Source organism: Theobroma cacao, chromosome 4 (genome assembly GCF_053813885.1).
Source record: "Theobroma cacao isolate CCN51 chromosome 4, ASM5381388v1, whole genome shotgun sequence".
In the NCBI taxonomy this organism is placed as follows: domain Eukaryota; kingdom Viridiplantae; phylum Streptophyta; class Magnoliopsida; order Malvales; family Malvaceae; genus Theobroma; species Theobroma cacao.
The window spans coordinates 35803944-35827864 of NC_142642.1; the positions used below are offsets into that span (position 1 = coordinate 35803944).

The 23921-nt window shown below is 34.7% G+C and overlaps 4 protein-coding genes across 6 annotated transcripts; 2 read left to right on the forward strand and 2 right to left on the reverse strand.

Annotated features, from left to right (window-relative positions):
• The first annotated feature begins 1343 nt into the window (after nt 1-1343).
• Nucleotides 1344-4081, forward strand: LOC18602776 (Transmembrane amino acid transporter family protein). The gene is made up of 3 exons (XM_018120272.2): nt 1344-1710; nt 2118-2725; nt 3278-4081. The coding sequence occupies exons 1-3, from the start codon at nt 1434-1436 to the stop codon at nt 3815-3817; spliced, it is 1425 nt and encodes a 474-aa protein (XP_017975761.2). The 5' UTR covers nt 1344-1433; the 3' UTR covers nt 3818-4081.
• A 123-nt stretch (nt 4082-4204) lies between these two features.
• LOC18602777 (FAD/NAD(P)-binding oxidoreductase family protein) lies at nt 4205-8320 on the reverse strand. 2 transcript variants are annotated; one of them, XR_016025899.1, is made up of 12 exons: nt 8233-8320; nt 7975-8089; nt 7726-7801; nt 7349-7492; nt 6876-6934; nt 6604-6671; nt 6465-6516; nt 6189-6362; nt 5436-6035; nt 5020-5266; nt 4707-4761; nt 4205-4384 (listed from the first exon to the last, which is right to left on the reverse strand). XR_016025899.1 is itself a non-coding variant. In XM_007034372.3 (11 exons), the coding sequence occupies exons 1-10, from the start codon at nt 8241-8243 to the stop codon at nt 5051-5053; spliced, it is 1515 nt and encodes a 504-aa protein (XP_007034434.1). In that variant the 5' UTR covers nt 8244-8320; the 3' UTR covers nt 4205-4384; nt 5020-5050. The 2 variants fall into 2 exon arrangements, 1 of the variants encoding a protein (XP_007034434.1); XM_007034372.3 differs by lacking the exon at nt 4707-4761.
• Nucleotides 8321-9743: 1423 nt separating this feature from the next.
• On the forward strand, nt 9744-11567 carry LOC18602778 (uncharacterized). Its single transcript, XM_018118920.2, has 2 exons — nt 9744-10672; nt 11322-11567. The coding sequence occupies exons 1-2, from the start codon at nt 10425-10427 to the stop codon at nt 11380-11382; spliced, it is 309 nt and encodes a 102-aa protein (XP_017974409.1). The 5' UTR covers nt 9744-10424; the 3' UTR covers nt 11383-11567.
• A 3201-nt stretch (nt 11568-14768) lies between these two features.
• LOC18602779 (uncharacterized) lies at nt 14769-20508 on the reverse strand. 2 transcript variants are annotated; one of them, XM_007034378.3, is made up of 3 exons: nt 19772-20508; nt 17758-19511; nt 14769-15362 (listed from the first exon to the last, which is right to left on the reverse strand). In XM_007034378.3, the coding sequence occupies exons 2-3, from the start codon at nt 19369-19371 to the stop codon at nt 15027-15029; spliced, it is 1950 nt and encodes a 649-aa protein (XP_007034440.1). In that variant the 5' UTR covers nt 19372-19511; nt 19772-20508; the 3' UTR covers nt 14769-15026. The 2 variants fall into 2 exon arrangements, with proteins under 2 accessions (XP_007034440.1, XP_007034441.2); XM_007034379.3 differs by having other exon boundaries at nt 15076-15381.
• Nucleotides 20509-23921: the final 3413 nt, after the last annotated feature.

The window sequence follows — 23921 nt, forward strand, 5'->3', positions numbered from 1 at the left end:
ACGGTGATGTCACTGCAGGTACCACAAGCTATATAGCTATAGGCCTATAGCTTTACCAGTGATGGGAACCAAGTCCACATCGAAGTTTCTTAATAGATGCGTTTGGCATCAATTTCCTTCCCCCCTACCAAAATTCCAAAGTCTATCATTACCATTTTCAACTGGAACAAAATTTTGGCTTTAATTTATAAGCCATTTAGCCGCAGGGGATCTTGCATGAGGCAGGGGTATGTCTTATCACACTAACCTTTGATCTGGTTCGTTTGGCATCACCACTTTCCGCCTCAGCACAGCTTCCTGGAATTCTTACACAAGATACCCCATAGCGCTTTTAAATATTATGGGAATATTGTTGAGGAAAAACGAAAAGAAATTCTTGTTGGTGAAGCTCTTTGTTTTTGTTCCAGATCCTCGCAGCCATGCATCTCAAATGCAGCCTGATTTCAATACATCACCCTTGTTTGTGGCCAACCTTGCTTGTCATCTCATTTTCTCGAATGACAGCAGCCAACCAAGATAATAGCAGTGCTGAGTAAAATCACCATGCATGGTTGAAACCGTAACAAATTGATTGATGTCGGTTTCAGGTTCAACATAAGCATTAACCAAGTACTTGAACTGGACTGTTCTAGACAAATTTGGGAGGATGAAACCAAATTACCAACACAAAGACCCACATCAATTTTATGAATAATCAGTGGTAAAACGGTTGACTTGAATAAATTGGTAGATCATATATACATCCTTTATTTCGATTCTTTTGTGCACATGAAAATACAAAAACAAAAACACTACTTGTGATCAGCTTACAAAGTTGAGTTTTCTTTTTTATTCTCTTTTTGGCTAATTAAGACTTAGGAAGCTTGGTTAATTCTATGGAACTTATACCAATACCATGCACTGTTTCAAGTCCTAGTTAGGGAGATGTATGTATTTTTGTAAAAAGCCGGCTTTTTCCATGAATGTGTGTTTTAGTTCCTTTCCCATTAGAAAATGAATGAAAGCGAGTTGTTCTATTTGCCCAGGTCCATTGGTGTCGCAAATAGTATCTAGTTGTGGAGTCTACTTGATCTCTTTCCTTCTCTCATGCACATTTCATGGCTAATTGCGTCAGAATCTTGCAAATGGTGGTTATAGTATTACGTGTGTTCTTTTCCTTCTGTCATATACATATTACACTCACTTCTTTTAACTTTTTTTATTTTTTTATTTTTGGTTATGGCTAAGGCAGTATCTTCACTTACAGTGAGATTCTCTCAAACTTTAGTTAGTGGAATGCATGTCAAATTTCCTTCAGCTATAAATGGAGCTACTCTTTGGCTTCTTTGGTAAAAGGTCATTAATCAAGTATCTCCTCAAGTTTAGGGTGATCGACACTTTCCATTTGATTCTATTAGCCCCAGAGGGCTTTGTGTGGAAGTTTAGAACCAAGTATGTTGGGAAAGCTATGGAAATCAATGGCAAAATTGCCATGCCCTGAAACGAGTCGTCTCTCTCACCAAGTAGCAAGTGAGACAGTCCATGGTGCAAACTTGGCTCTGAGACAGGTGACGTGTGATGTTTGCATTGAGGAAAATGAAGTGTGTAAATGCGGTCATGGTGATATCGAGGACGTGCAGAGCATGGTTAAGGGCAAAGATGTTGATCAACAAGCTGGGGCCAACAGCTCCTTTCTTCATGCTGTCTTGAATATGAGTGGAATGCTCATAGGTAAGCTTATCCGATTCTCTGCATGTTTCCTTCTTTCTTATATCCTCGACTCCTTTCTCCCTCTAACCGTTTCATCATAAATGTCTTTTCCTCTCTCAATCTTTTCTCACGGTTTTTTTTTTTATTGTATTTTGGTTTAGTAAAAACCCCACTTGAGGATTTCTTTTATGTAGAGGTAAATAACTCGTCACACATGTTTTATTTAGTAAGAATGTCCTCATAGTTGGGAGGGGAGGACCGACCGGAGGGAGCATCTAGTACTAAAGTTGCAATTGTCCACTTGATTTTCGACCATTGGCAACATGCCACGTGTTCTTTTATGAGTTTAATATAATCTTGTGGTTTTTTTTCCCTATTGCCTTGGATTACAGCAGGCGATAACATTTTCTACTTCACATGTAAAGCAGGTCTTGGCCAGTTATCAACTCCATATGCTCTAGAAAGTGGAGGATGGGCATCTGTTTTCCTGCTTGTAGGACTTGGGGTGATATGCACCTATACTTCTCACATCCTTGGAAAATGTCTTGAGAGGAATCCCAAATCCCAAAGCTATGCTGATATTGGAGAGAATGCATTTGGAAGAAAAGGAAGAGTTTTAGCAGCAACCATCATCTACTTGGAAATTTTCATGGCCCTTGTGTCTTACACCATTTCACTCCATGACAATCTGAGCACGGTGTTCGCAGGGGCCCAACTCAAGCTACCAGGGGCTAAGCTATCTACATCTCAGCTGATAACTGTGATTGCTGTCCTCATAGCACTTCCAAGTCTGTGGTTGAGAGATCTTTCTTCCATATCTTTCCTCTCATCGGGCGGTATCCTTATGTCAATTATTATCTTCACATCAGTGGTGTGCACTGCTATTTTTGGAGGTGTAAAGGCTAACCACACCATACCGATGCTACATATGCAAAAGATTCCTGCCATATCTGGACTTTACATCTTCAGTTATGCTGGCCATATTGTTTTCCCCAACTTATACAAGGCCATGAAAGATCCATCCAAGTTCACCAAGGTAGATATAGCTATTAAAGATTCTCTATTTTATTTTTTATTTTTGCAACATATAAACTTGTTTTGCCTAATTTTTTTAATCATCAAAGTCAAAGAATATGAAGTGCTTTCCTACCTTAGCTCCATAAATAATTTTATAGTAGGAGAATCAGATATTAGATCCTATACATTTCAAGTTTTGTGGAATCTACAGTAGCAAGCAAATATTCTGTGCTATTTAATAGTAAAAAATCTCTTCTTCTTAACTAACTCTCATTTGTTTCCCTTTTCCCCATCATTCTCCTGCGTTCTCCTTTTCTTATTCGTGGATGCTGTTGTAGCACTACGTACTACTTGATCAAATTCCATCTGCTTAAATGTCTCTTTCCAAGCTGTCGATTTTGTTTCATCAGCATGGTATCTGCTTACGTTTTAGGTATTCTTTGATTCCATCCTTTAAAAGTTGAAGTGGAATCTAAGAATTAAATTATTATTCCTATACCATAAGAGAAGCAATTGCATATCTGCAGCATCAATATTGTAAGTGACCTACTTTTTCTCTACTTGATTCCAGGTATCTATTGTGAGCTTTGCATCAGTCATAGCACTCTACACTGCTCTAGCATTCCTGGGTGCCAAGTTGTTTGGGCCACAAGTTAACGCTCAGATCACCCTCAGCTTGCCCCAACACCATTTTATCACAAAAATTGCATTATGGGCGACTGTGCTAACTCCCATGACTAAATATGCACTTGAGTTTGCACCTTTTGCCATTCAGCTTGAGCATAACTTACCGGAATCTGTGAGTTCTCGCATGAAGTTGATCATAAGAGGCTGTGTAGGCTCCATCCTCCTTCTATCGATACTAGCCCTTGCTCTCTCTGTTCCATACTTTGAGCATGTCCTTAGCCTCACTGGCTCCCTTGTAAGCGTCTGCATTTGCGTGATTTTACCCTCTGCCTTCTACATCAAGCTTTCTTGGCCTCAGATATCCAGACGTCTTCTTATTCTTAACCTCTCCGTCGTTGCTTTTGGTTTGCTTCTTGGGGTACTAGGAACCATTTCATCAGCAAAGTTATTAATAAAAAGCCTCCTGAAAGCTCACTCAACTTGACAGAGCCAAGTCCTGCTTGTAGGATTTCCATTTTTCTTTATCTGCTTAATATGGAAAATAATTGAGTCCTTAAGAGTAAGACAGATGAGTTACATAGCGGAAATTAGTAAATTGGACGCTGATGAAGAACACTGAAGCTTCATATTGCTCCATGAATTTACTACTATTTAGCAAAGATGTTAAGATTTAACATCATGCAGTTGAAGTTATGACTGGTTAAACTCTTCATGTGTATTGAAATTCATAATACACCAACACTTTCATGTACTTGTTCTGGTAGCCTCGTCTTCATTTTTCAGAAACTCCGGTTTTAGCAAATCTTTTTGTTATTGTTGCACTGAGGTTTCACAATGAAACAAATTATATAAAAAAAAAATACATCTACTACCATACAGAACACTATCGAGTTGAATTTTTTCTGGCAAAACTGATATCTCTACTGTAAGCATTTACCAAGAAAAAACAAAGTATAATAACAGTTGAGGCGGATCTAAATGATGAACTAAAGCTAGTTCCATGACCCTGAATCCACAATGTTTTGGCTTTTCAGATTCTGGTATGTATAAGCTGAGAAGAAACAATATGAATGGGAAAAAGTTAGAATTCCTAGCAAACTGAGAATCTGATGAAAATGATGCTGAATATGAACATGAAATGGATTCTCTTCCTAGTGAGTCAATGATCAACTGGTAACCACATCTTACATCTATCAAAGAGCTCATAAGAAGTAAATGCTTAACCTCAAATTTTCTATCTTTTCCTCCTAATCTCTTTTCTGATTAAGCTAAAGTTAAGAAGTTTGTCACCAGAGAATAGAATCCAATTAAAAGGAGAAAAAAGAAAACATGATTGGAAATTCTTAGCTGCATGAGGATGAATCATTCCACACCTAGCCTCCTTTGAAATCCACAAGGAATGTGATACCTCTTTGTTGGTTTCAACTCCTTTCGGATGAATCAGAATAACTGTATTAGGGGCTACTATGGTTTTTTTTTTCCCATTTTTTTTAAAGGAAAAAGATGAATGAATCATTTTGTCTAAGAAATACACCCTTGACCAAAGTAAAATGCATGAAATAATGCTTCTACAGTTCTTGTGATCACAGTTACATTTTACAATTATTCTTTTAATGTTTCCTGATAACAAATTACTCCTGTACAAGATGATAAAAGGAAAACTCTACTTAATTTATGTGTGATTACCTAGTTTTTGCAATCACATTTATCAAGGTCTTCAAGAAAATAGTGGCAATCTGTGCTCCCCCGAGGCATAAGAGATGATGCTCTTTTTAAGTGGTGAAATATAGTGAGCCCCATGAAATGCTGCAGCTCGTAGGATATTTAAAGGACCAAAGTCAACAGAGTATGCCTTCTGGAAACCATCCAGGACTGCCATCATCATAACATTCGCCGGTTTTCTGTCTGCTTCATATTTCTTCAATAGTGATACCTGAAAAAGTTGAAACACCACCATTTAGTGATACGTAATTGAGCATCACAACAGCGTTATTCTGATTCTTTTCTAGAAAGAAAGAGGAAGAACTGGTTGCCAAAGTCTAAATCTAGAAATGATAACCAGATTCATCATGTCTTATAAGAATGGTTTGTCCTATACATACCTCCCCAATGTCTGTGCCAACTGCAATACCCTCGGAAATTATACTTGAAAGAATAGATGCATCTCCAAAACCCAAATTTACTCCTTGGCCAGCCAAAGGATGCACAGTATGTGCCGCATCACCAATTAGAACAACACGCTTGGATGCATAGTCACTAGCATGCCGTAAGGATAATGGGAAAACCATTCTTTCAGAGGCCAACTTGGCTACATTTGGTGGAACTTCAAAGCAATCACGAGCTGACATGGTGATATCTCCTTTGAACCAAGAAAAAATGTCTGTGTTACCCAATAAGCTTGATGTAGGATGAGGGCCATAACCATAATCCAGAGCATGATTTACGGCTTTCAGAAAGTCATCCTCACTCATTGATTTGAACTCTGATGACTCTTTTGGGTTCATAGTCCAAACAATATTGCTAAACTTATCACCTATTGGCAAAAGTGCAATGGGACCAGCAGGTAGAAACCTCTGCCATGCACAATGATTTTCTACAGCATGTTCTACTGTACATATGATGGCATTCTGTGAGTAGTTCCATCCAGTTGTTCTGAATCCTGCTAACTCTCTAACTCGTGATTTTCCCCCATCTGCTCCTACCTGAGATGAATTGCATGTAACTTGACACCAATAAAATTTTACTAATGAAAAGTAATGTCATCCAGAAAATTTGTAAATAGATATCACACAAAGCTTTTATCCTATTATATTCGTAATGGACAATCTAACTCATCCAGGTGCAAGTTCAATTACCACCAACTTCGCATATACACTATGTCCATCCTCCAGTTCCAGCTTAGCTAAACGCCCATAAGTAAACAATGCTGTCTCTGATGCTGTGCTGTCTTCTTCCAAGGATGAAGAATTTGGTAGTATAGACATTGAAGTCAATCTTGATGGGTAGATTTTCTTCTGCAAATCTGTATCCTGAAAATATTTAATTTACCTTGGTTCAATTGTGTCTGTAAAAACCATGACCATAGAATAAGACACAGTAATTATGCTAAAAGTTGCATAACTTATCAATACCTGCACACATGACAACAGAGAACTAAGTAGCACCTTATTCTCCACCACACACCTAAAGACAGAATCCAAAACCAGCATGTAGGCATTAGCATCTAAAAGATAACAAGAGTTGCCTCTTTAGATTTAAGTAGGTGCTTACCCGAGTACTTCTTTGTTTGCATCCCTCGCATTGTATTTTGTGTAACCTAAGCCAGTATAATCCCAAACCTATAGCAGATCACAATAAAACTGTTAGAAATTTTTTTATTCAAGACATTCTTGGTGTCATTTAAAAACAAACGATGTCCATGGAAATAAGACATGTTAAGTGGCATGCTAGTTCATGTTTCAGACAAGAGAATGAATGATAGCATTGAAAGTTGACGAAAAAAAAGACATTATCTTAAAAAGAGAAAATAAAAAAGCCAGCACCTGCATCTTATCAAAATAGGCATGTCGATGCTGTTCAACGTATTGCCAAGCACCAATATCTGCAAGGTATACAACCACTGTTATAGAAAGCAAAATAAACATGGCAAACAAGCATGGGGCGTTATAACTAATTAAGGGAAAATATCAACTTGTCAAAGCAATATCTAATAATCAATTAGGCAAATGGTTTCTCTTGCCTGTACGCTCCTTTACAGATGGAGGGTCTAAAAGAATAATAGTCGTAAGATAATTATCTTTAATTTATCAAATCATTGCTGGCATCATAAACCTATACCGGTGTCTAAAACAAAAACAATTTTAACTTTCGATTTCAAATTTCATTTTTCAATGTTTCACAGGATGCTAGTACAAAACCATTTATTGAGCTCTGCAAAATGTTCAGAAAAACAAAACATAAGGATTAAAATTGGCTCAGAATTAGGTGAAAAATGAAAAACACATTATATTATTACCTTTGAAGAAAGATATAGTCGCTGGTGTTACTGTACTGACCCTGGGATCAGGGAGGTCTTCTTTCTTAATGAAGTGTTTTCTCCCCAAAGCCGGATTGCTATCAATGATGGCAACATTCAAATGTTTCGTTAATGGTCTGCTAGCTGCATATTAACATAGTAAACAGATCATCATCTCCGAATTTTATTCTCATTAAAAAGAACATACTCTATATAGATTACGAAACATCTAATTATACATATTTATAAGTGTCACCAGCATCCATGTTTGTAATATCATGCATGTAGTGCCTATTGTGAATCATATCTGTCTTGAACAAATAAATTGCATAACAGAAAAAATGAAAATGTATGGTTAATGTAAACAATTTAGCTACCTAAGGAACAAGCAAGAGCCAGGCCAACCATGCCACCTCCAACAATCGCAATGTCATATTGTTGACCTTCACCCTCCTACAATGTTAAAAAACTGGCCAGCTTAATCCACCACTTTAATAATAATAAAGCTACTGAATCAATGATCAAAGGTAAAATTAACCACATTTAAAGTCGAAAAACCATTAAAATGTAAAATAAATCCAGAAAATTAAAGTAAGCAAAATTATTTTTGTAAAAAAAAAGATTACATTTGCAGGGTTACCGGCATTTGAGCTAGATAGATTTGAGGCTGCATCATTAGAGAAAGGTCTCCAAGGAATTCTCAATCTATAAACATTGGAGCCAAAGTTTCTGGCGACAATCCTGTTTTTATAGCCGATAATCCATCATTAATAAACATAAAAATACCATATAACTCAGCGAAATAAGCACTGAAAAAGGATCTTAATTTGCACAAGTGTAAAAACAAGAAAGGAGATCAGTTAACTTTTTGGATGAATTTGCACCTGTTCATCATCGAAATGCCCTGCGTATCGCCGAGAGAGAGTTGCCGAACTTTGAAGCGACAGGAGTGACTGGATTGATTTTGTCCAAAAGCCTATTGGATCTGCACAAATGTTGAGCCCAAATATAATTGGATCTGTATGGGCTTTTTATGGGCCGTCTTATGTGTGTGCATTGGACCCTGGACAAGCGCTTTAGGCCCGTTTGATTCATGAAAAATGCACGAGAAAAGAAAATAAAATCCTCTTGCAAAGAAAACTTTCTTGCGTTTGTGGAGGTGACAAGTATGGAGGAAAACTTTTGCAAAGAAAAAATTGAGAAAAAATTTACATAATTATTTTTTATTTTCTCTCTCTCTAAAAAATTAAAAAATATATAAAAAAATTTAAACAATATCTATTAAATGTCATCCTAAATCTTATCATCATATACATAAAACCCATTATAAGTCATACATAAAACAAACTAAGAATAAGTTGTAAATTTGTTTACTCCAAAAGTGTTTGGATTCTATGAACTCCATTCATTGTATCCATTTTAAGGAAGTGGTAAAAACATTAATCTCGTCTAACTACATTGTCCCAGAGTTATAATTTTGGAGAGAAAAAATAATTTGGTCTGACCAAGTAACATGGCATCTCCAAGCCTTTTAGGGTGATATTATTGCACATGGTCGAGCTAGAACCTAGCAGCTAATGTGTAGAAATCAAAAAGATGCAGAAAGGGTAAAAGCATGTTTTCCTGTAAACATGATTGGGAGAGCTGGCCAAGATTTATATATTCGAACTTCTTTTCTTTTTCTTTTTCTTTTTTTTTTCTGAATTTTGAAGAAATTTAAAATTTTATACAATTACGATAATTCATTCATTTCAAAATTGATCAATTACTAAATGTTGTAAACACTATTGATCCATCATGAAAAATATTCATTTCTGTTTTTTCTTTCCTTTTTGTTGAAGTTATATTTAAAAGATAAAAATTTCAATTATAATTAAATAAATTTGAAATATATTATATAACTATTAAAATTTGTATGTAAAATTAACTAAATAATAATTCAACATATATATAACATGGGGCATAAAATTGAATTAGATGCACGTACGATGGACTAAATATATATATATATATATAAAGTTGATGAGTTATTTTGTTAATAACAAAGCAGTTTAATTTGTGCAAACTAATGTACGAAAATAAGTGATAATTAAATGAGTAAAACTGTTTTGTAAGTAGCTACTATTGAATTAAGAATCTTTGGAACAGCCTCTCATGACATCAATGAAGACTAAAATGGAAGTGAAAGAAGTGATGTTTGATGTTAATATATAAACATTACTTTGAACACATAGAAAAAAAAGTTAGGCCCCCTCCCAACCCCCTAAACAACACAAAGCATATACATATATAAACAAGGACACCTTGCAAAGAAAAAGAAGGCTAAGAAATAATTCTCTCCTTTCCTTTATTTTCAATGTGTCCTGTGAAACTATAATTATTTCCTCCCTTTACCACATACTAATTGCAGGCTGGTGCCATGAAAAGCAAAACAAAATGAAGAAAGGGAAAAGATGAGATGCCTATCCCAAACTAATAACAAACAATGAAAACATCCCCCACACAAAAACAGTCAAAAGTTGAGGGGAGGGGGGGCTGTGAGCACCCCAATCCTTTTTGTTTCACCCATTTTCACCTCACTAATGAGTGCTAAGGGCAAAAGCAAAAGAAAACAACTTTGAGTGGGGGGAGCTATATCATACATAATTGCGCTTCCTTGTATATCCATTCTTGCATCTTTTCTCAACCTGAAAATTCCATTGCATAGATCTCCGACCTCCCAAAGAATTAAGCTGTTTTCCAATCTCTTCCATGTAAAGCAAAGTTATAATCATTTGGAGACAACCTTCTTACTAATATATAGAATATATTTCTTCGCCATTTTTTTTTTGGTTGATCAAATAGCTATAATAAATAAAGCTGGGTTCTGGTCATGGTATCAGGATATATAGAAAGGATTTAAGCTTGTTCGTCTGCACTCCTGGCGGCGTCGGCGCAGAACAGGTGCACCGCTTTAGTGTGCTCTTGCTATGTACCATCGAGGAATTTTGATAGCAAAGGTGATCAAGAGAACAGCAGAAGCAGTGGTAGCAGCAACATCAAGAAACGGTCTGCTGTGGAAAAGAAAGATGGGGTCATGGAAGAAGTTGGTAATGATGAATCACAAGGCCAAGACAGGATCAGCAATGGAAGTGGTGGCAGCAACAGTGGATGCAGTGGGACTTATAATGGGCCTCACATTGAACTGATTCCCACTCGCAAGAGTAATCTCAAGAAACCTACTACAGTAGATCAGGAGAATCAGTTAAAGACAGAAAGGAGGAAAGTGAGTTGGCCAGATGCTCATGGAAAAGATATTGCTCATGTTCAGGAGTTTGAGCCAAGGTAAAAATTTCTCTCCCCCTACCAGTCTACCTAAATTTTTTGTGTAAATTTATACTGCATAGCTAGAATCTCACTTGCATGGGTAAATTGTGGATGTCTGAGCTACTTTAAACCTAAACACCTATGAGTTTAAGAATTTGGAATTTAGAAAAACCTACCTTTCAGGTAAAAGTGCAGCTCTTTACTCTTTTATGATTAACCCTGTAAGTAGCTACTAGCTAGCTAGCCACTAATTTACATTAGGTAAGACCTTCTGCAATAAACAATTTGTGCTAGTTTGAATTTTCAGGACATTTATGAAATGAAACATGGCAGGGACAACAAAAGGTCGCATGTGTTTCACATTTACAGCAACTAGCAGCCTTACAATGATGAATCCAGTGAGGATAGAAAGAGAAATGGCGCAGCTAGTTGACCACTAAATTTCACATAGGGTCTTGTTAACCAGGACACTTGTTAAGCTTATTGTTTAACTGAATTTTTGAGTTTAGACATCGAAAATAATCACTGCCTTTTAATATGAAAATACTTTCAGATATATAGCAATGCAACGAGTGTTGTCAGGATACTTGTTAGCATTACCTTTCATATAGTTTAAGCTTAAACCAAGTTTCTACATTTCCTTATTCTTTGTTTGTTATCATAAAAGTGTGTCAGATGATGGAGAGCTCGAGGGAGTTAGGAACTCTTGCGTTTGTGCGATTCAATGAAGTAACATGCCTGGTAGGTAATGTCCTTCTTCAAGATGACCTTAGCGACTTTGTGATCCTGGATGAAAATTGTATAGAACATTTATATGAACCTTCTACTGCTTAGTGCAAAAATGTTGCCTATTCATTATTAGCCAGATTTGTAGATTTCAGAAATGCAAGATGAATAAAAATCAAATTCCCCACATCTTGATGTAGAAAGTGATAGAAATACACAGCACTGAGACGGTACACCAGATCTGTCAATGCCCCAAACTGATTTAACTCTAACAAATGATCGGCTATCTGATCAAAGTAGGGGATGCATTTGCGGACAGATTTGTGTTAAGTGCAGCCAGATTCGTTTAGGGTTAAGGAATGCATGAAAATTGATTTTTGCTGTTTGAGTGCCCACAAGAGTCTTCATTGTTCAATCAATGTCTTTAAATCTGGGGCATGGGGAGAAGAGGCAGGGCCACTTCTCCAGTGGGGGGGTGTTAATTTTGAGTGTTCCCCTACCCCACCCTCAAAGCAAAACAAAAGCAAATTGGTCATAATTATTTCAGAACAGGTGCATATGTTTCTTCTTCTTTTTAGGTGCATGTGTTAATTAAGTGGCCCCTTGGTAAGTGAATCTAGTGATCAAATGAGTTCAAAATCATATGGGAATTACTGCAGCATCCCAGAAGCTGATAAAAATTTTTCTTTACTTTGCATCAAAATCTTCAATTAACCTTGAAATTTTTGAAAGCTAGAATGTTCTTGTTTATTCATGATCTTGACAAGTGCCAATGGAGCAGGCTTGCAACTGAAAATTTCCCTGCAAATCCCAAGTTTCTCTTTACCTATTTGAACAAGCTTGGCCTTGGCTAACTTGACATTACTATGGGGGTTGCAGATCCTTGTAGGTCCCCTAAAAGACAAGTTATCGAAATCTTTGCTCATTACCACAATCATAGCATAAATGCACACGCCTCAGCAAGCACTAACAGAAAACATGATTGCTAAGATGCTTTATATTTGATTGAATGTTGTCACTTTACTTTTTAAAAAGAAACATTAAACTAATGGACTTGTCTTCATATACTTGGGTGGCCACATTACCACATGGCAGCAGCATAATCAAATTCCTTGGTTTTCAAAAACTTAAAGGATTCATCATACAAATAGAAGTTGGAAGAGTTACAAAACAGTATTGAAAAGTTTAATAGTCTGCTAAACAGGAATGATAAATGAATCTGAAATGATGGAACACCCTTGCTTTGGCTAGAACCCGGGATAAAGAATAAAATTGCAATGCTACTTGTGTAAGAAGGTTAGCAAAAAGTGACAGATCTAGCAAATATGTGGTTGCCACAATGTTTGCAATCACAGTTATGGTAGTAATCAAACTTCGGAAACAATTTTCTCTATGTAAACCAACTCTGCAACAAAAATTCATGATCCAAAACAAAAGTGCATAGCACATAAAAACCACTCCATCATTCCAAAAAAATAAAGAAAAAGGAGAATGATGAAGCCTTAGCTTTGCTTGATGTGTTGTTTTAGCAGCCAATGCCACACTGGGAGGCATAGGAAAGAAACAATTTTTTTTTTTTTTTTATCAATTCTTCCTTCGAATGAAATAGCAACACCCATCAAAGAGCAGGGTGTGTCCTAAGCACTAAGAGGATGCAAGGTCAAGAACCTTATAATTACTTGGTAATTCAATGAAAGAGAAGACGGCCAGACCAAAGACTCTGTGCGTCAAAACCCAATTCACTGTTATACTAATAAGTTTTTGCTCTACATTTAAACGAATCCTTCCAATTGTATTTCCAACATTCTCAGCATTAAGAATAAGCAATGATTCAGGTAGAAACAGAAATTGACTCTATGATAGTGCTAAGGAACATGTTAATTGAGAACAAGACTTGTCATTAGGTCCCATTTTGTATCCCAACTTTAATCATATTCATGAATTAGATTGCGTTTGGTATATTGCTGGGAATGTGATGATTGAAAATGTAATTGTTAAGAATATAATTTTACCGCGTTTGATATAATAAGAAAAAGTGATGATTGCTGGGAATATGATTGTTCAGAAGATTACATTGTAGTGTTTGATTTGAAAACACTTTATTGGGAATGTAATATGAATTTATAAAATTATCTTTATATATAAAAAAACATATAAATTGAATAAATTTATAATTTTTAATATAAAATTTGACTTTTCAACTTTAAGTAATTAAAATAATAAATAATAACATTGAAAATTAATATAGTATTTTTATATTAATTATTTAAATATTAAAATATGTAAAATTGCTAAATATTTATTTTCACCTTTAACTTATAAAAATTAAAAATAAAAAATTATTCAAAAAAAAAATCTGATAGGTAGATACCCACTATTAAGTTTGAACGTAATTTATCAATAAATATTTTCATCTATCGATAGATATATTATTTTAAGTGTTCCTGATGCATTCTTTCTCTTTATCCAAACAACTTTTCCTCTCAAATTTTCTCAATTTTTTAGTAAATTTCATTGATTCTAAACCGTTTAAAAGTTTTTTTTTTCAATTTTTGATATCAAAAACATAAATTTTTCTCAACATATTTTCAAATTTTAAGAAAATTTGAATTAGAGTTTCATAAAACCTAAGTTTCAATCTCTCCAATTTTTAAATTTGATGATGAAATTCGATCTAAATGTGCCGGTGATGAACTACCTTTCCTACGAATGGTGAGAAGAAGGAAAAAAAGGCAAGAAGGAAGGGAGAAAGTGAAGAAGGCAAGGAGTAAAGAAAGGTCAAGAAGTTAAATTGGAGAATAAAGATATTTTTACTTTCCATTTACAGAGGGAAAGTAACTTTCCCTCCTTGCAATCATATTGCCGAGGGATTATTTTCTCATCCTCAAAACATCAACCAAACGCTACAATATGCTTCCCTGCAATCTAATTGCAAGAAATGCCTCCCACTTGCAGTCTACCAAACGTCACCTTAGATTCAAGAATGCTCCACCAATCATAAATCAGCCCTTCATCAGAGAAATTTAGGACAAAGTTTCTTTACAACAGCACAGATGCAGGGTTCGTTTGGACGATTTTGTGCTCCATGGTACACAAAAAACAAAAGAAATAAAGATAAAAGTGAAATAAAACAGGTAGGAGATTTTTAATTGGAATCAGGAAGAGCAGGAGAACAAACACAAAAAGACACATTACACAAGGAGAAGCCATAGCCTATTAAAACAAATGATCTAAAAATGGTTACAAAAATACTGAAACAGGTAGTAGTAAAAAATTGACTCGGCTGCCAGAAATAAAACTTTGCCAATTCTGTCAGTAACTGTTGTCAAAAGTTAGTCACACGTCATGATGTAAATCAGTAATCCAACGAGTGTAACATCCCACCAAATGCCAAGCAAATGCTGTAAGAATCACATTCTATTTCCACCTTTTTTTCCACCCCCACAATGATATACCAAATTTTCCCAAGACAGAAGGGATCATCCACTTCATAGAACACAGCCCCAATTATCTATTTTTCTATTTCCTTTTCCACTAACAGAAACACAATTTTTAAAGATTAATGAAACACTATTTCCTGTTTGGTATCTGCTGGAGTTCCTTTAGAAAGCTAAGAACTTGTTTACATCTGGTTCTTAGCCTGCCTTCAATGATTCTGACTCTTACCTTTCTTTGATTTGCTCTTCTCCTGCATCTTCTTTTTCTTTGCTTCAGCTGTAATCCAAGTATAATCTGGAGGAATAGCAAATGGATCTTGAAGATTTTCTATCTTATTGTAATTATAAGTGGATGAGCTAGGGCGGTGATATGGTGCCTTTATCCACTGAAACCAAGATGAACTTGAGTAATTTGTCACTGCAGGGCTTTCTTGGACAGCAGTGGGGCTTGAAGGGGGTGTCGAGAACTCATCCACAGGCTGTAGTTCTTCAAACTTCGTAAAAGTAACCAATACTCTGATTGTTGGAACCACAGGGATAGCAACCTAAGAGCAACCATGAAGACTTCTTGGTAAAAAGTTAAAACAATATATTGACAAGGGATAAGTATTATTTGTTACTGAGCTTAACCATGTGCGTATATTTCATACATAGCTGAGTTAAAATCTTCAAAGATTTTTGCCTCTATTAACAAGTCTGGAGATGCATTCTCACCAACTGGGAAATAACATTGACACCCAAAATTTGACCACATTGAGAGTTGAAACAAACATGAAGGATAATATAGTGCTACCAAAACAAGAGATAATAACTTGAAGAAATCCAGCAACAGGTTGACCAATGGACCAGAATAAACTTTAAAATGACCACTCATCATAACAGTAATTCAATGTTAATGATTCAATATGTGTGTTAAGGATACTCTATTCTTCTTTCTAATTCAAATTTTCAAGGTAGCATTTCTTGACAATTAAATTATTCTACAAACAGCACTTTAAATATTGTTCTCCAAATACCCATCAATGATTTTCAATTTCTAAAGTAAATCTTTTCTACCACAAGAGCCCATATATTAACATTTATATAAATCAACCCTCCTTACACAAATATAATTAATAAATCATTTAAACATTAAATACTTCTCCATAAAATTAGGTAACTTCTACTCTTACAGTAATTTTTGGAATCCTAATTAAAATATATATATAAAAAAGTAAATTAACTTTCAGAAATTTTTTTTTTTGCCAGATATTAGAAATTTGTTTACAAACAAATAAATGCCACATTTTTTAATTGTAAAACAGGGATGCCATCTGAAAACCAAAACCAAGTCCAATGTCTTTTTGCCAATATGTGCTTCATGACCTGTACTCAATTCCATGTACATGATTGTTTACTGCATTGCTTGTGAGACATTGAGAAACAGCACAAGCACAATGGTCAAATGAACTCCACAAAGCCACAATCATGTCAAAAACCAAGTTTAATCTGGTACAAAATTGAACTCCAAATGGACAAATTAACAACTAAAAGACAAACATGTATGTCCGAGAATAGGTGTAGTTTATTGGAAGTCTTCATATAGCTACTGAGCAGAATGGACTAAGTAAAAGAGAGAGAGAGGGCATATTTTTAGGCCCAAGAAACATATGCCAAGACACAATAAAGTTTTCTGGACCACATCATCAGTATATTGAGGATAAGAATTAGCACCATACAAACAACTGCAGCTTTTAAATGCATAGAAAAAGTGAATGAATAATAGGAGAAAATAAAAACTTAAATCAAGATCTTCTAAAGCAAGAAGGAACAAGAAACAGCGAAGTCAGAAAGAGTGCAAGTGTTTAGCCTACAGCAAAGAGCAATTCAACCAACCAAAGATCAAACAAAGTAGACACAGCATGAAAAGGGAAAACCAGAAGGCAATCCTGCTATGCATATGAACATATGATTTCCATTTCAATTGCCTGTAGTCAGAAACCTATATCGATAAGTCCCTCCATTACTAGATCACTAGAAACCAAACTTGAAGCAGCTAGCAAAAAGTCAAAGGTTTCACAGTTCATGCACTTCTTAGTTGGATAATGCTGGGCAATAAGGACTCCATCAAAATCTCAAGGGAGAAGTTTTTCGAACACACCACCAGCTAGGAGTCCTTGTTGTATCAATAAAAAATGAACCAAAGGAACAAACTAAACTATCATGATACCTACTACAAGGAATAAAGGCTCAAATATCCAAGCTGAAACTAAAATCTCCAGAGTATTCTCATAGATGTTATTTTGTTGAATTTCCCAATCATTACTTGATAACTACAGCAAAGACTAGCATTCAGTGCACATAACCACTACCACTGCTCTATTTCTTTTTTTTCGCACAGAGAACCCAATAACAGATGAGTGAGTACAGTGCACTGGCACCATCAAAATTAAAAATGTAAGTATAACCTCCCTACTATCTGACAAGTCTATACAGCAAAAGATAGAAGGAAACCACTACATCTTATTCCAGGCACGCAGATACCAAAATCCTGGTCTTATATCTTACAGGAGTCATGTATAAGCCCAATGTGGCTTCTATAAGATTAAATGGATTCTAACATCTTAATGTGGAAAAGCATCTATCTTCCTGATACTTCAATAAAAGCTCTATCTACGATTTAAAAAAACAAAACCTTAGATATCTGTCACACCAAACATCCCTTTAGAAGGAAACATCTTCCCTGCAATTGAGAAGCGGCAAGATCAAACAAATATAAAAAAGGCAGAGGACAAAACTATGGTCATTAAAACATGTGCATTGATGGGAACCAACATAAATCTGAACAACAACAAGAAATAACAGTAAAAGCAAAAGGCACATAAAGTTTAACTAAAAGAATTGCAAAAAGGAATAACAATGATAAACAATCCAATCTGACAGCGAAAGAGAACAACATACCTTGACTGGGAAAGTTCCTGCAGGAAGCTTGGTAGTGAGCAGTTCTCTTAACCGACGAATTGCCTTAACCTTGTTTGCAAGAATGTCTAGCAATGGCAGGAGTTCTTCAGTCTGTAGTGGGAAGTTTGGTGAAAGCCAAAGAATAGGCCTTAATCCTTTCTTATACTCATTCTCACGGCCACTGTCCTTACGCCGATTTCCACCCTCCAAACTCATCGAAGTAGATGTTCTCGAATCTCTTATCCTCCGATGATCATCCCTCGCCACAATCTCCACAGAATGTCTACCAGGTTTGATCTGACTCCCCGATGGAGAATCTCCGAGTAGGTCACTCACCTTTTCATCTACACAGAGAGAACTTCTTGGTGGCACAATCTTCTTCTGTACTTCATGCTTCGTCTCCCGTTTCCTCCATCCACCAAACCATCCTTTCTTTTCCTGTTTAGTCTCTCCATTTTTATAACCATTGGACTCTTCAATAGGAATTTCCCTAGACTCATAACAACTATGACGATGCCCAACAATGCCATCACCATTCTCATTGGATAATTCTGAAGAATCCAACTTAAGAGCAACTTCAAGTTGTCTCCTTTCATCTTCTGTCAATAACTCATCAAGCTCTTCACTCTCTGTTTCGTTTTCATTGGAAGTTGCAAAGAACTCATCATCTGTCATGGCCCCAGGCACCCTCCTAGATTTGATGCTAACAACGACATTATGCATATCATACACCTTAGCCTTCCAGGCACCCACCATTTCTGTTTTCTCTTGTCGCCTCCACGTCATTTGTGGCAAAAGAACTGCCCGTGTCACATCTATCCCAGGCCTGAATATATTAGTCTGAGACATTGCAACCACTTCCTGTCGAACCTCTTCCTCAGTTGCTTGAGAACCAGCACCATCCAAAGCATTTATCACCTCTTTATCCTTATGTGAGATCATGCAAAGCGATCCAGGAGGAACCTTCCCATCCTCAGAACCATCACCTAGGAAAAGAATACTCTGATCTGAACGCTGAATTCTGAATCCATCAAATCCAGCCAAAGTCATATCAGCTCTCAAATTTGCCCCCCTCTTCCAAATTTTATATGTATCTGAAGGTGCAATCCTGGAAATGAAAGGTATCACAGAACTCTCAAAATGGAATGTGATTTCCATATAAAAGTCTCTCATCCTTCGCATAATTCCCACCAAGCGAGGCAACCTTCTACACCATTTTGCCCATGCCAAAGGCTGGTAATGTCGAACAATAATCATAGCAATAGCCTCCTCCCTACTACAAATTGCTTCTTGGAGTGCACTCCATCCTTGTTCATTTTGCAAGCTCCAATCAGCACCGGCAACCATAAGCATTTCCGTTGCAGTTTCATCACCAAGTTTAACAGCCAAGTGGAGAGGGGTATCCCGGTTAGGAACATCACGCCTATCAATCAAAGCAGAGATCGCATCAGCCTTCTCTTCCTCAGCCAATGACGCTGCTTCTGTTCGAATCTCAGCTGGGTTACCAAGGCGTGGGAGAGCCGCGAGCATCCTCCTGAGACTGGCATAATCCCTCATGGCAACAGCCTTGTGCACAGGGCTATGTGCATACCTCGAAACATCCATACCCGCCATGCCTCAGGAGTCAAAATATGCTACAACCCCAAGAAAAGCTCTTCCGGTTAAAACCCAATTTCAATAATTCAACACTAGAAAACTCAATTTTCAATTCAAAACCCCCAACAATGCAAGCACAGCAGAAGTAGACTATTCCTCTGTACAAACCAACAAAGCTAAACAAATGAAAAAGAATAAACAAAATTCATAATTTTTCACTAGAATGAGCAGCACATTGCAATTTTGGCCAAAAACCAATCAAACTCAATTCAAATTTCACTCAGATGGAAATGCAATAAGACAGCTATTGTTACTTTCATAACAGAAACAAGAAGGAGAAAAAAAAAAGAAAGAATCTTCTTTGTGGACCCAAAATAGAGATCCAACAAAAAGGAAGAAGGAAAAGAAAATCTCTCACCTTGTTCCTTTTTTCTCCTCTTCTTCTAAGCAACCAAAGATTGCTCCCAGAAAAGAAAGAAGAGATTTTCCAAGCACTTAACCCCACCAAAGACCTCTCCGTTTCTCTTTCTCTCTTACTCCTCTTCAAATTAGAAAAAAGAAAGAAAAAAAATAGAGCCTTGTGATCCAATCCAGATCAGAGAAACTGAAGAACATGCATGTGGGTGTGTGAAACCAAATAAAAATAATACTAGTAACTAAAAAAAAAACTCAGGTGGGGAATCTGGTAAAGAAGTTAAGAAAAAAAATTGATGGGCAAAGAATCAAAGAAAAGAATAGCTATACTATACAAGAAAGTAAACAAAACCCCACCTTTCAAGAAAACCCATCCAAAAAAAAGCAACAGAAGTGTTAATAAAAAAAATAGGAATCAACAACTGAAAGGATAAAGTACCCAAGTTACTTCTTTCTGTATAGAGTTGATAATGGATTTTAAAAAGGCGAAATTTGAAATTAAGATTTTTGTGAATGTGCTTGGGAGTTTGGGGTTGGAGGGAGAAGAAGAGGGAAGAGAAAAGAAAAAAAAAATATTTTTGTTTTTTTTTCAAAAATTAAAAAGTAATTTTGGTTTTTTTTAATGAATTTTTGGGTTTTGTTTTAATTTTTTTAATTTTGTTTTACCTTTTTTGAAGAGATAAGAATAAGAAGAGTCAGAGAAAGACAGAGGGTCCAATATGGGAAGGCTGCATGTGAGCCAGGAAAGGAGGGGACTTGCTCTCTTATTTCCTTTTTTATTATTTTATTTTCTTTTTTAATAAAAATGTAAAATTTTTACTATTAAATGATTGGTTAGAGGAAAATATTTAATTTGCTTAATTTTCTCATTTTAAAATAGGACTAATTAATTCAGAAACTGCCAAATTAGGAGAACTTAATTAATCTTATTTAATTGAGTAGCCCACTGGCTGCTAGTGGTTTCAAAATCAAAATAGTTGGTAGCCCCCTGTACTCTTGTAGAGCATGTTGGCTCATTGTCAGGGCTTTTGAGTTTTGACCCGACCCATCAACTTCACCCAGTTTCCTGGGAATTTTTTGTTCTTTTTTAAGATTTATATATTTATGCCTAAAAAATGTTTTTTTCTCATATAAATATGGTAAATTGGTAATTACCACCTTAAATCTATAATGATTCTATTTCATATTTCTTTCTTTCTTTTTTTGACAAACAAGTCCTTATACAGTTACGCCCTATAAGGGAAAGGAAAAAGGAAGAGAAATGAGGTTTAAGAAATAAAAGGTAAAATATTATTTCAATTAATCTTATAATAAACTTAAAAGGAAGAAAAATAAATTAAACAAAATAATAAGTAGAATAAATTGTTTTACTGATTTCTATTCTAGTTTCTCTTATTTAGTAAAACAAATCCTTAATATACGTGTCATTTAATCTCAATTTCTTAATTAAATTATGGTATAATATTTTTTAAAAAATTCTTAAAATTATTTTAAAATATTCAAATAAATTTATATTTTTTATTACGTTCAATTAAATTTTTTTTTTTATTTTGAGCTAAATAAATTTTTATAATTGATAATTGACTACTTGTCATTAGTCAAAATATCATTTATATTTTTACATTTATATAATACTGAGGTAGAGAATAAAAAATATCACATGATCATATCTTTATATCACATCAACATATTATGTCATTATTCAATATAATATGTTAATATATCACATCAATATCATGAAACATAAAATGATAAATGACATTTTCAACTAACGATAATTAATCAATGATTAGTTATTAAGATTTATTTTATTCAAAATAAAAAATATAAAAATTTAATTAAATACAATAAAAAAATTATTCAAAATTTTCTGAATAATTCAACAAGTTTTATAACTATTATGTATTAAATTATAGGTAGTTTAACACATAAGAGAAAACTACTATCTTATTGTTCATTTAACATTTTGTCATTTGGGTGGTCCAAGGGAAGGGAATTATAATATGGTCCAGCTCTTGAATTAAATTCAAACCACCTAGTACCAAATTTAATAGTATTCAGCTCAAAAAAAAAAAATGATCAGTAGAATTAACAATAAAAAGTACTACTTTGGTAATGCCCTGTCATCCAAATCTAACTCCATTAAATTACCCAACCTTTGTGCTTAATTTGACTTGACCATTGAAATGAAAAATTTTACCTTCCTTTCTCCTTTGTATGGAGCAAAAGCATTTGAAAAAGTTTAGCAAGCAATGGCATAATTCATCTTGCAACCAGTTTGAATTTGTACTCAATTGCCAAATGTTGTGGTCATGATGGCCAAATGCTAATAATGTAGACACTTTTATAGCATGAAAAAATCATGTGCAGGGCAGATTCACACAACCATAGTCAAATAACAAAGTATGGTGGCCACTGTTGAAGGCAATCAATTCCATCATCTTTTATCCAATTCTTGCTTGAGACAATCAGTTCACAGTATCTGATTTTGTTCCCCCTAAATAGCTTGCCCTTTTTTTTTTTTTTTCCTTTTTACTCTTTTTGTTAAATCCCTTCAGATTAGTAACCAAACTATTCTTTGGTTGGCTCCCTTCCAACAATATGCTGTACATAACTTTGTCCTTTTCAACTCTAGGATCCTAACTATCATAACTGTAACTTGAGAAGTGTGGGTTTGGTTGGCATGAACATGATGGACAGTGTCAAACAGACATATCAGCCTTAGTTTTGCCCTGAAATAATGACAAAAAAAAAGAAACCATGTGCAAGAATCAATGCTTCTTGGCATTGCAATTTTCTTTAATGAAACCATCTTAGAATTTATCACCACATTATAACAATACATTTATACAAAAGAGATGAGTAAGGAAATTTTTTGTACCATGCAATGTTGACTGTGACTCTTTTAATTGTAACAGTAAAATATTAATATATTCCTAAGGAATAGAATATAAACATCTATACCTACAATTAAAGCTAACTCAAGCATGTTTTAACTTGCCAATTGGTCATTTTGGAGCTGATAGATAGCTTGTGTTAGAATTGGATTTTTAATCTTTTCTTGACATTTTAGTTATAGTGGGTTTTATGTGTTATGCCTTGGTGGAGTTCGTTTGGTTAAATTGGTTTTAGATTTGTTTCTATGAATTAAAAAAAAATGGTTTTAGATTTTTTATGTGTTGTTTTTTTTCCTTCAATTTTCAGTAATTTCTAATCAAAATTTTATTAAGTATTGCATATCTATTCTATCAATTTATAACTTTTAAAAAATAGTAAAAAAGATTTTAAGTCTTTTGGTGAAAGGAAAAGGAGAGAAAAGAAAAAGGAAACAAAAATGTTTTTTTTTTTGTATTTTTTTATTTTTAATTGCTTCATTTATTTTTACAAATTTTTTAATTTTGAAGAATTACTTTTTAAATCTAATATAAATATTTATTGTTTTATAATTAAAAAAAAAACACCTTCCACAATGCAGTGTAAGACATCCTTGTAATATTCTTTTAACAGCATGTTCGGTTTGATAACATAACTATTTAATTTCATGTCAATATAGTTTAAGTGAACTGATTATTTCATTATTTAGTTCATTTCTAGTAAAGTTTAATCATTTCATGAAACAATTCCTAAAAAATAAGGAGTAATCGTTCCGGGGACAGACCACCAAATTGCTATTATGTAGTATCAAAATTAGAGATAGTTTCATTATTTGCTATTATGTAGTATTTCATAAAAAATAGTTTAATTACTATTTCTAATATCACCTTTTTTTTCTTAATTAGTAATTGGTAAATTATTTATATTTATGCCTCTCGTACTGATTTTATTGCTTATATAGTTATATTAGTATGTATAAAATATGTATTAATCAAAGGTGGGGATCCCACTATTGGGTGAGTGGGTCCTTTATTACTGTTTTATATCTTCTAAAAGCCCTTTCTAGTCAAAAGGTTTATTAAAGAGAGATAAAAGATTAAATTGAATGGAGAAAAATCAGGAAAAAAAACTGATCTATTTTGGAGTGATTTTTATAACCCAAATTTTTGTTTTTGTTATGCATTCAATAAAGAGTTTTTTTCCTTCTGTTTCTTGCCCACGTGGTTATATAAAAAGCAAAGTAAATAAAGAAAGCTGCTTTCCTATGGCATAGGCAAGGA